At 34.7% G+C, this 12,244-nt stretch overlaps 2 protein-coding genes across 2 annotated transcripts; one reads left to right on the top strand and one right to left on the bottom strand.

Moving 5' to 3' along the window:
- The first annotated feature begins 1,385 nt into the window (after positions 1 to 1,385).
- LOC104085160 (pentatricopeptide repeat-containing protein At5g02860) lies at positions 1,386 to 4,171 on the top strand. Its single transcript, XM_009589136.4, has one exon. The coding sequence runs from the start codon at positions 1,494 to 1,496 to the stop codon at positions 3,972 to 3,974; it is 2,481 nt and encodes an 826-aa protein (XP_009587431.1). The 5' UTR covers positions 1,386 to 1,493; the 3' UTR covers positions 3,975 to 4,171.
- Positions 4,172 to 4,706: 535 nt separating this feature from the next.
- On the bottom strand, positions 4,707 to 8,253 carry LOC104085161 (probable protein phosphatase 2C 63). The gene is made up of 5 exons (XM_009589138.4): positions 8,136 to 8,253; positions 7,728 to 7,991; positions 6,572 to 6,945; positions 5,783 to 6,019; positions 4,707 to 5,466 (listed from the first exon to the last, which is right to left on the bottom strand). Exons 2-5 carry the CDS (start codon positions 7,984 to 7,986, stop codon positions 5,206 to 5,208), a joined length of 1,131 nt encoding a protein of 376 aa, XP_009587433.1. The 5' UTR covers positions 7,987 to 7,991; positions 8,136 to 8,253; the 3' UTR covers positions 4,707 to 5,205.
- Positions 8,254 to 12,244: the final 3,991 nt, after the last annotated feature.

Below are 12,244 nucleotides of genomic sequence, written 5' to 3'. Positions count from 1 at the left end.
TACTTATCCACGATGCTGCCATTTGTCCGTCAAAGAAAAAAGAAAGGGAAAAAGACCAAATATATCTAATTACTTTCATATATTGTCTATATTTAACTTTTATTATATTATCGGGTCAAATTTATCCCTACCATTATACTATCAAGCCAAATTTATCCCTAAAATCAGTAAATTTTTAAAAATACCCTTTGATCTGTTAAATAATCCAAAATCTCCCAAAATCCTTTTATTTAAATCATTTGTGGTTTTTCTTGGTCCACTATTTTTAAAATAATTGGCATTTACCTGCTTTCTGAATTAGAAAAAAAAAGAAAAAATTAAATAAATAATACAACAGAATAAACAAATTATAGTAAATTGAAAAATCTAAATTAGGTAGCTTTTCTAAATTCTAAAAGTATTTACAACATCCCAATTTTAATGAATTTGTTGCACCAAATGTATCGAGACTTTGCAAGTATTAGTAATTGAAATTAAAATTTCTCGAAGACTTTACATTGTCTAATTCAACTTTGCTTTAATTAAATGCCTACATATTGTGCACTCTTAAGTTAGTCGATCGAACTCTATACTAACCTGGCAATAACAAAATATATTTAAATATACATGTACATATATGATGATTAGCTGCATATAGTACACAATAAATAGACCCACTAAATTCTATGGTGTGTATATGATTGAAAAATAAATAAAATTCTAAACTAGTTTTATTTATTACAAGAAGAGAAATGGGTGCATTGGTAATTAAAAAAAATATATGAATAATTTGTATAGTGTAGTAACTTTAGCATTCACATCAATAGTAGTTTTTGAAAATAATGGAGCAAGAAGAACAACAAGTGATTTAAATAAAAAGAATTTGGGAGATTTTGGATTATTTAATAGATCAAGGGGTATTTTTAAAAATTTGCTGATTGTAAGGGTAAATTTGGCCCGATAGTATAACAGTATGAGTAAATTTGTCCTGATAGTATAACACAGGTTAAATATAGACAATATATGAAAGTAGATGCGTATATTTGGCCCTTTTCCAAAAAATAAAAAATAAAAAGGTAAACGAAAAGGCCCGCCTTTTGCTTCTTTTTGTTTTTTCTGTATTTTTCTGGGAGTTTCTTGTTTCTATAAATTTAACACCCTACTAGGCAAATTAATCTAAGAAGCTATACTGTTAATTTTTCGCTGTACAGGAAGGATACATTTTATTGCAAGTTTTTTGTTGTATAGTAAGGATATATTTTTACCCTTTCAACCTTCCACCAATGAAACTGTAAAAAAAAGAATAAATACATAAGTGGAAAAAGTAGGGAAGAAAACAGAGAAAATGATTGATTATTACAAATAAGTGTTAATTTAAATAAATAAGAAAATATGTGAGGAACACACAATAACTGGTCACCATGGAAAGTCTAGTGAGGTATCAATCTGCCTCCAAAATACAAACAAGATATTGGTAGTACTATTGCTATTGTTTGAGCACTGAATTGTGTTTCATGGCGGACAAATTAGCTCTCCCTCTTCTACTACCAAACCCTCCCCCCTCTAAATCTATCTTCCAATACCCACACCCCCACTTCTCTAACTCCACCACTCAACCTTTAGCTCCATTCCTAAATGACCTCTTTCACCACCAAAATCCCAATACTTCTCCTACTTCAACTTCCACTTCTAATTCTCCCCAGATTCCTCAATCCCCAATTTACCCTTCTCCTATCCCCAGAACTCGACGGCGTATTATTGGCAAAGAACATGATTCCAACAGGGGCAAACCATGGTCTCCTCATCGCCTCTCCTCTCAAGGTGAGAAAACTCTTCAAACCCTAATTGACCCGGAATTTCAACTCCACAATATTAACCAAATTTTGCTCAGTTTATATACTGACCATCGTTTAGAAAGTTCTGAATTAGATACAGAGTCTTTGCCTTTTGATATCTTGGGTATTATTAAAGGTTTAGGTTACTATAAAAAATGTGACTTGGCATTGAATGTGTTTGAATGGGTTCGAAATCGACCCGATTCTGGGGTTTTGTTAAATGGGTCTGTTATTGCTGTGGTTATAAGCATGCTTGGGAAAGAGGGTAGGATTTCAGTGGCGTCATCATTGCTTCACAATTTGCATAAAGATGGTTTTGGTATCGATGTTTATGCATATACTTCTTTAATCACTGCATTCGCGCGTAATGGGAGGTATAGGGATGCGGTTAATGTTTACAAGAAAATGGAGGAGGATGGGTGTAAACCTACTTTAATTACTTACAATGTGATTTTGAATGTTTATGGGAAAATGGGTATGCCTTGGAGTAGAATTATGGGTGTTTTTGAAAGTATGAAGAGCTCTGGAGTTGTTCCTGATGCTTATACTTATAATACTCTTATTACTTGCTGTCGTCGGGGATCTTTGTATGAGGAAGCTAGGCAGATTTTTGAGGAGATGAAATTAGGAGGTTTTCTGCCCGATAAGGTTACGTACAACGCGTTGCTAGATGTGTATGGGAGGTCTAGGAGGCCGAAAGAAGCTATGGAGGTTTTGCGAGAAATGGAGGTTAATGGGTTTTTGCCTAGCATTGTGACGTACAATTCGTTGGTATCTGCTTATGCTAGGGATGGTCTGTTGGAGGAAGCGATGGAGCTGAAAGCCCAGATGACACATAAAGGGATTAAGCCTGATGTGTTTACGTATACCACCTTGTTTTCCGGATTTGAGAAGGCTGGGAAGGATGAATCGGCAATGAGAATATTTGAGGAGATGACAAGTGCAGGTTGTAAACCAAACATCTGCACTTTCAATGCACTTATTAAGATGTACGGAAACAGGGGAAAATTTGCTGAAATGATGAAGGTTTTTGATGATATCAAGACGTGTGGTTGTTCCCCAGATATTGTCACTTGGAATACGCTCCTAGCTGTATTTGGGCAGAACGGAATGGATTCAGAAGTTACTGGAGTGTTCAAAGAAATGAAGAGAGCCGGATTTGTAGCTGAGCGGGACACCTTCAATACCTTAATTGGTGCTTACAGTCGTTGTGGGGCTTTTGATCAAGCTATGGTCGTTTACAGGCGAATGTTAGATGCAGGGGTCAATCCGGACCTCTCCACCTATAACGCTGTTCTAGCAGCTTTGGCTCGGGGCGGGCTGTGGGAACAGTCTGAAAAGGTACTTGCAGAAATGAAAGATGGTCGTTGTAAACCCAACGAGCTAACGTACAGTTCCTTGCTTCATGCGTATGGTAATGGGAAAGAGATTGACAGGATTCATGCTCTTGCAGAAGATATATACACTTCTGAAATCCAACCTCATGCTATGCTTCTGAAGACCCTTGTATTAGTTTATAGCAAAAGTGATCTTCTAGTGGAGACTGAACGAGCTTTTTTGGAGTTAAAAAGTAGAGGTTTCTCGCCAGACATAACCACCTTAAATGCCATGCTTTCAATTTATGGTCGGAAGCAAATGGTTACAAAGGCAGCTGAGATCATGAACTTCATGAAAGATAGTGGTTTCACTCCTAGCTTGACAACTTACAATAGTTTGATGTACATGTACAGCCGGTCCAGCAATTATGAGAAATCAGAACAGCTACTAATGGAAATTATAGGAAAAGGAGTCAGGCCTGATGTTATTTCGTACAACACAGTGATATATGCTTATTGCAGAAACGGTCGGATGAGAGATGCCTCACGTATATTTACAGAAATGAAGGATTCTGGAATTGTTCCTGATGTGATCACATATAATACCTTTGTTTCAAGGTACGCAGCTGATGCAATGTTTATTGATGCCATTGAAGTGGTTCGTTACATGATCAAGCAAGGTTGTAAGCCAAATGATAGCACATATAACTCCATTATAGATTCATATTGTAAACTCAATAGAAGAGATGAAGCTCTAGCTTTTATTAGCAACCTCCGTAAGCTTAATCCTCATGTTTCTAAAGAGGAAGAGACTAAATTATCAGAGCGATTGATGAAGAAATGAGTTTTCTTTTTTGATGGAATTACAGTTTAGTATCAATAGCGTTTTGCTGTATTTATCTCTTCCATTTTCCTTGTTATACTTGTATACTGCGGAAATATGAGCAGTGTGCTAATTGTTGTATATAGAATTTTTATTACAATGTTGGAGACTTCTATTAGAACAGATTCACATAGTTATACAATGATGAAAATTTTGAAGCTTTGTGATGTTATGGAGTGTGCTTGAAATAGGCAAGATTTCGTTCTAAGGGGGTAAACCTTAGTTGCTAAGGTATGATTGCTCAATATCAAATGTATGCCATTTGTTGTACCAAATGCAAACTTGTTAAGGATGTATCTTCTGTTTGATTGAGATTTTGGCAGCAGTTGAAGAACAATTTTGTGCATAATTTTCAATGATGAAACTGCACAACTGCGATCTTTACTTTTGTTTGGTTTAGGGGTTTCAACCTATCAATTTATTGTTCCCACTTTTTACGTCATTGCCAACTATTCCATTCGGTTTTATAGATCCCTCATCGTTTGAGATTTGTTTGACCGTCTTGTGTAGACCGCGCTAGGACGTAGGTGCAACATTATGGTAATTGAGGTATTAAATAGGGACAGGATAGACCTAAAATCACAGAGGGGGAATCGTCTAAAAGAATCTACATATTCTAAAATTAGCTAAAGCATATCACACAAACTGAAACGAACGATTCAAACAGGCATACCAATTAGCGGAACAACAATCTGCAATTTTGTAGACAATTTATTTCACCAGCCCAACTGACTAAACAAAACAGAAAGAAGGCACAATCAATCTGAAAGAAAGGCCATCCTGATCTCAGAACTCAGATTATTCAACCTTTTACCCAGTAATATATAACATAACCTGGAATTTTGAGAGGGAATTTCTAGAGAACTCCCTAATACCTAGAAACAATAGGTAATGCAAGCAACAAAAATAGAATTCAAGGGAAAACGGCCAGCTCAAAATCACTGGAATCCTTTTACACTATTTATCTCAAAAGCACAGCCTCTTTGAAAAGGGAAAACAAAAACAATGGGTTTGGTCAGATCCTAAACTGAACTTCTGCTCTCAGCCTCATCAGTCAGCCACCCATAACTCCAGTTTATCTACATCAAACCTGTACTCTCTCCATGTAATGTTTTGTTTATATCACTGTTTCTCTATACCGTGCAATATTATATACTGAATATACCACCTCTTGTTAAGGGTTTTTGGCTGTTTAAAAAACTCCAATCACTTGGTTCTCCTCAGCATCTTCTGAATTATATGAGAAAACGTCTACTGGTGCAGTGATAGAGCCAAGAGTGCCTTTGGAATGAAATGATTCTTTCTGGTGATCAAGATAGATCACAATAACTGTTATATCATCGTGGAAATGGCGCCTAATCCCCTTTTCTATCTTCTGTATGTCCTTGTACCTCATTTCCCTCTTCTTAGCTGCCTCCTGAATCGCTGCTCGTACCAATCTCTTAGCTATTCCCTGCCAATTACTCCAACCAAAAAATAAACAGGATGAGTCATACAACTATCTTGACTCCGAAATCTACCAAGCAAGCAACTTGCCTCAAGTCGATCTGCAATAGACCAATACTACAACAAACCCAGTTTAATTCCACAAGTGGGGTCTGGGGAGAGTAGTATGTACGCAGACCATACCCCTACCTTGTGGAGGTCGAGAGGATGTTTCCAATAGAGTCGCGGCTCATGAAAAACATAGTCGATCTGCAATATGCTTAAATGCACATCTTTCCATTTACTTCGCTAAGGAAACGAGAATGAAAGAATGATTAACTTACAGCTCTTGAGCTTTTAAAGACTATTTCCACAGCTACTTGATCAGTTAAGTGTTCCCAGAGGCCATCAGAAGCAAATATCAGGAATAAGTCATGAGGCCTAATACTTCGTGTAACAATGGAAGGCTCTGCTGTTAGTACAGGCCGCTTCAGAGGTACAAGATTTCCATATCGTTGGAATATAGGGTCCCTGTTAAATTCAGGTTTCTTCAAATAGGCATCTCCAATAGATCTTGACACCTGCAAATTACAAGACTTTTAAGTCGGTATGTTCCTAACATCTCCATAAAGAGAGAAAGGGGACAAAAAAGCTACAAACAGAATGCAGGCATTCCTTGTTACTTCTATCAGCAGAAAACAAACAAAATTCTAGTTCTAATAGTTAGAGAACCTTCACAAGAATCCAGAGCCTTCTATGATAAATGAAAAAGGATAACTATTCAATGAAATCACGACTCTTTGCTTTACAAAATCTTCATCCACGTCTCATGTAGGGAACACGGCTTCCTTTAAGCTTGAACTGCATGAAACAGTGGACCAAGAGGCAAAGTGTGTGATTCCTGGAACAGTAGGGAAGATTGTAAAGCCTTAAGAACAAATTTGACAGCGGAAGTCATGATGCTTTAATAAAGCGGAAGATGATATACAAAGGTAAAGCAATATGGGAATAGGAGACATAATAAACACCAAATATAACAAACTCTTATACAGTTAGAACACATATAAATACTTAAGCCATTCATCAACAAGACAAATTGGTTGGCGAGGTAAGTAGAGAACAAGTAAGATAACCTGAATTATGCCTTTAATTCTCCAAACACCTCGAATGTAAACTACAACAGCCTGATCATCAGGATGAAGTGATTCAACTTCTTTGCGCACTTTCTCACATGAAACATTATGATCAGTCGACAACCTTTCTGCAACCACAGAATTCGTCTCCCCTTCAAAACCTCTGCGTCCAAGAACTGCCCTAGAATCCCCTAAATTAGCCACGTACAATTCACCCTCAGAAATTGCACCAACCAAACAACATGATCCAACTGAAGCAATCTGTGGCATTACAGGCAATGATCTCTTCACCAATTGAATAAAATCCTCTTCTGTAGCATTAAATGCCCTCTTTATCACATCAGACGACAAACCTCCTTGCTCTTTCGAAAACTCTACACAAAATTCAAAACAAACAGCTCAGAAGAGCAACAAAATTTAATCTTGTACAAAGGAGCAAACTTTAAGCTTTTTGAACATAATTTGCAGAGACAAAAAGTGACCCCACAAAAGTATATGACATGAAAAACTTAAAAATCGGGAAGAATAGGTACACCCTAAGAATCCAGACATAGCTTAATCTTGTATAAAGGAGAAACCTTTAAGCCTTTTTAGCAGAAATTGTAGAAACAAGAACTGACCCACAAAAGCATAAGACATGAAAAACTTAAAACTCAGGCCAAAAAAAACAAAAGAAAACAATGTACACTCCAAGAATCCATAGACATAGCGTAATCCTGTAAAAAGGAGAAACCTTTAAGCTTTTTTAGCAGAAATTGCAGAAACAAGAACTGACCCACAAAAGCATAAGACATGAAAAACTTAAAATTCAGGCAAAAAAAAAAAAAAAAAAAAAAAACGTGCACACCAAGAATGCACAGACATAGCTTAATCCTATATAAAGGAGCAACCCTTAAGCTTTTTGAGCAGAAATTGCAGAAACAAGAACTGACCCACAAAAGCATAAGACATGAAAAACTTAAAACTCAGGCCAAAAAAAGAAAAAGAAAAGAAAACAACGGATACTCCAAGAATTCACAGACATAACCTAATTTTGTATATAAAGGAGCAACCTTTAAGCTTTTTGAGCAGAAATTGCAGAAACAAGAACTGACCCACAAAAGTATATGACACAAAAAACTGTAAAAGTATGCCAATAAAAGAAAAGGAAACATACTATGCAAATAAGAGAAGAGGTGTCTATTGACAAAACGGGAGGCTTCAGGGCCACCATGGCCATCATAAACACCAACATAAGTAGCAGAAGGAGAAGTGAAAACTTGACTTTGGTCTTCAAGTGAAGAATTGGCTTGAGCTACAGCAATTGAGAAATCACCAGAAGCATGTGGCTTTAAGTCCATATGCCATAAAAGCCCATCTCCGTTTCTTCTCCCAAAACACCTCTCTAACGGTCGACAACACGATCTCATCATCATTTAGTCTAACAAAGCAAAACAAGTTTGATCAAAATTTTACAACCACACAATTGGGCATATATATAACCAGCTCTATGAATTAGAGAAAGTATCGGAAAAGTAGCGCGTTGAAACATAGAAAAGCAGGACTAAAGATACGCTACACCCACCCCTTCACGCGTTTCACTTTATACGAAATATACTCAACTAGTCTTCTACTAATGATAAAAGAACGCAATTTTGGTTATGCAACTTTTCTAAAACATTTCTGTGACGGGCTGACTGAGGGCGGTTTAAGTAGGACTGACCTGGCAAGCTCATGAAAAAGTAGTGTATATATTAGCTTAGGCGAATCCTATGGGAGAAGAAGTAAAGACATAAAGTTTATAAGGTAAGTTCACATGGTACACGTGCTTTTGGGGTTTGAGATGACATAACTCTAAAAAGATAATATTTTATGGGTCTAGGTTCAAAACGGACAATACGTGTCATGGACTTGGGTCTGACAATTTCATTACTATCAATTGTTGTAGTGAAACGGTAATTATCCTTCTGTTTATATAACTCAAAGTTTTGGATTCGAGCATTCAGAATGATATTAATAAGGAGCGCTTTACCTCAAGCACCGGCGGATTTAGACTTTTAATTCAGATATATATTGAATTCTTCAAAAATAATCGACACTAAAAGTGACACTAAGTTAACAAGCAAACATATTTACCTAGTGCTTTTTATTTTGGTACTTAATAAAACCTTAAAAGAAAATTTACCCGCCGTTCTTTCTTTTATTTAAAAAAAAAAAAAAAATCTCTCTATATATATTTAAAACAAAACTATTTACCTTTACAATTTAATAATTTATTGAAGAAATTTTTCGATAACAAACATCGGTTTGATCCATTTAAAATATTAAAAATACTAATTCAACTTGCACTAGCACTAAACAAAAAATAACTGAAGAGAGCTAAGCTAAATTAATTTTATACAGAAAGTTCCAAAACAATGGAAAGATACTAAATTAAAGTAAATAATAAAAGAAGATAAGAAGAACGGCAGGCCGAATAAGTGCATGTCAACATTTTGAAAATGAGAGAGAAATAAAAAGTGCTTAAGTTCGGAATCAAACGCACGACCAATTACAAAAATTGAACCCGCTTGAACCATCAGACCAAGGAACATCTTTGTATAAGGGTTTCAACCGCTTTAAATTTTATACAGTTTGATTCTTTCAGAAATAATTTTCATATAAAAATAGTAAAAAATATTTATGAAGAACCCGTTTGAACCAATATGTGTCCGCCCCTGACCTCAAGGTGAATTTTCAGGGTGTCAAAGTGAAAACGGGATAGAAAACCAAAAAAAAACTTTCCTAAAATAGTTGGGGTGGCAAAGAATTATTTGTCAGTTTCTATGATTCAAAAAACATGTTACTAAGAGTAGAATCGAATTTAAAATAAAATTCTTTTGAACTATAAAATTGTGTTAGTTTTTTTGGAACGGACTAATTCGTGGCATGTAATATAGAACAAAAGAATACTTCTTTTTGAATACTCTACTATTTTCCTAAAAATATTCTCAATATTGCAATAACTAACTAAATACATTATATATTAGAATAGTTTCTCAAAACATTATCAAGAAGTTGTCCGAACGGAAAATGCACTTAGCAAAATAAGACCTTTTTTTCGTGTTGTTAGTAGTTAAATTGTTAAATCCAAAAAGAAAAATGTTAAAAGAGATACTATATTGAGTCTGAACGTATGAAACAAGGCAATGCCCTAAATGTGAGGAGTTAAACAGCGAATATATGAGCGTGTCTTCTTCTTCTTCTTTTTTCTTCAAAAGATAGACGTTTACTTTGAGTTGAAATTTCAGGTCAAATTTCTCTTTTTCCCGTCTTTACGTTACTACAATAATAATCCGCAATAGAAAATGACTCAAATATATAGTTGATTAATGCTATTTTCTTTTCTCTTTTCCGGTTTGTCCGTTCACACTTCACAGTTCACACCATAGATAAGCCTTCTTCTATTCTTTTACTTTATTTTTGGACCATAGATAAGTCTTGTTAGCCACGTTTTCTTGAATATATTGTTTGATACAGTTGGATATTTATGACTAGACCCAGAAGTCAAGGCAGTTGGATTTTTGGTAACAAAGCAGTACTGGTATTATGAAATAATTTGTATGATAAAATTGTCCAATACTAATAACGTCTTGTGAACAATTAATTGTAATGAAGAAAGTTGATGAGTAAATGTGCCATGTGTTAATTAACTTAGATACTTTATATATACATGTGTCATGTCTTCAACTCTTTTGTCATCTCTAATTTGGTAGATCTTCAATATCGTTGCGTTGCTAATACTCACCAAAGCTATCGATGTATTCTTAGTTTTGACGTCACCCATTTCGATATTCAAGTCTAGCTATTTGATCTTGAATGATAGATGCAGTATGATAGGACGTAATGGAAATAAAGAGTAAAATACTAAATAATCTCACAGTAGTCTCGTGTAGTCAATTGTACCAGTAACAACTTGTTTGGATGGTTATGTCTGTCGTTTCATAATGTAGTGTATTGTACTGTTTTGATGAATATAATATTTGAATAGATTGCATTATTTATCATCATTTCATAATATCATAGACCAACAATATGAAGAATAAACTTGTAATATTATAAAGAAAAAGTTAAGATATAAAGTAAAATTATTATATGTTATAAATAATTATTTAATGGTAGATGTCCGTAACTCATAAAGGAGTAATACCCACTACTCTTTTTCACTATCTCCATAACTTCCACTAACTCCAATACTTATGGAGTTATGGTTGTAACTCTCATACCTCTATAACCTCCCCGTGATTAGGGCTGCTTATCGGACGGATTAGGCGGTTATTTACTCTTAACGGTTTGACTTATCGATTTTTAAATATATTAATCCGCTAGCCACCCGATAAAATACCGGGCGAATTGGTATCGGTTTAGCTATTATCGGGCGGTTATCAGGTGGTTATCGGTTTAGTTTTAGTTGATTGAAACTTAACATATTTCAACACAGTGTTGGGGAGTACATCCCCGAGACAATAATATAGTCAACATTTCTCATACATATATATCAACTAAATTACACCATGAGACCATATTACTAGAATCAAATACTGGATATCAAATACTTCTTTTATCTTCTCATACTATATTCAAGTGGATGGTAAGGGTTTGAGAAGTGCACAGTAGAATACATCAACAACATCATTTGAACAGATTTCTTACTGCTTAAGAAGATGACAAACTGTTAAAAAATAAAAACACAACTTAGTTAACCAATTCGATAATCCAGCTGCGAAATCCGCTACCATGTCCTCTATCAAGATGATATGCTGGCGGGCTTCCATCGAGGCACACTGTTTGATATCTCATAAACAAATAAATATTCAGTACTCATAGAAGTGTGCATGTGATTCTCTTTTCTCTTTGTTGCTTAATGTATTGTGCAGTGGAATTGTGAACTATGGTGATGTTGACAATCAGTTCTTTTTTATCCATAATAGTAGTCAACATTGCTAGCAATGCTAACAAGAAACTGGTTGCCATCCTGCAAAATATTCAAATTATTAAGCAGTTGTTGGTTCGTGCTTATATTGCTTTTTTATTTATTCGTCTATTAGTATTGTTTATTATAAAACCTCCCACGCTGGTAATAAATAATTGAATCTTTCTTCTAAAGTTTAGAGAGCAGCAGTAAACGAGTTCAATAATATGGATAAAAATAAATTTTATATATATATATATATATATATTCTTAATATATATATATATATTCTTAACGGGTTAATGGATTATCCGTTAAGAAAATTGAATAATCCGCCCCCAAACCGATAAGCCGTTAATAAAAAAAATTCAATATGTTCCTTGTCCGTTAAACCGTTAACCCAATACCAATAAGTCATTAAGCTTCGGTTTCGGTTCGGTTTTGAACCCTACCCATGATACTCCTCCATGATCTCAAATGTTTAATGTCATGTTTATGGCATTCTTTTATATACCTCTATATTTTATTATAAATAGAGGATGAAAACTGATATTGTACACACTTGAAAACACTTAAAAAATACTTGATGAAATAGGAAAGTTATCTCTTTCTTCTCTACATTTCTTGTCTATTTTCTTGTTTTATATTGTTGCTTTGAGTTTAGTTTCTTAACATTATATAATTAAAAAGGTAGGGTTAAAAAATAAAATATAATTATTTAATAATAAAAAGGTAAAATGAGT

This window comes from Nicotiana tomentosiformis, chromosome 1, assembly GCF_000390325.3.
Source record: "Nicotiana tomentosiformis chromosome 1, ASM39032v3, whole genome shotgun sequence".
Classification (NCBI taxonomy): domain Eukaryota; kingdom Viridiplantae; phylum Streptophyta; class Magnoliopsida; order Solanales; family Solanaceae; genus Nicotiana; species Nicotiana tomentosiformis.
This window is presented reverse-complemented; position numbering and strand designations above follow the sequence as displayed.

Coding starts and splice junctions, on each gene's coding strand:
- LOC104085160 (XM_009589136.4), top strand. CDS start 1,494: ATGGCGGACAAATTAGCTCTCCCTCTTCTACTACCAAACCCTCCCCCC.
- LOC104085161 (XM_009589138.4), bottom strand. CDS start 7,986: ATGATGATGAGATCGTGTTGTCGACCGTTAGAGAGGTGTTTTGGGAGA. Junction 6,946..7,727: donor CCTCTTCTCTTATTTGCATA/GTATGTTTCCTT, acceptor AATTTTGTGTAG/AGTTTTCGAAAGAGCAAGGA. Junction 5,467..5,782: donor TCTTTAAAAGCTCAAGAGCT/GTAAGTTAATCA, acceptor AGTAATTGGCAG/GGAATAGCTAAGAGATTGGT.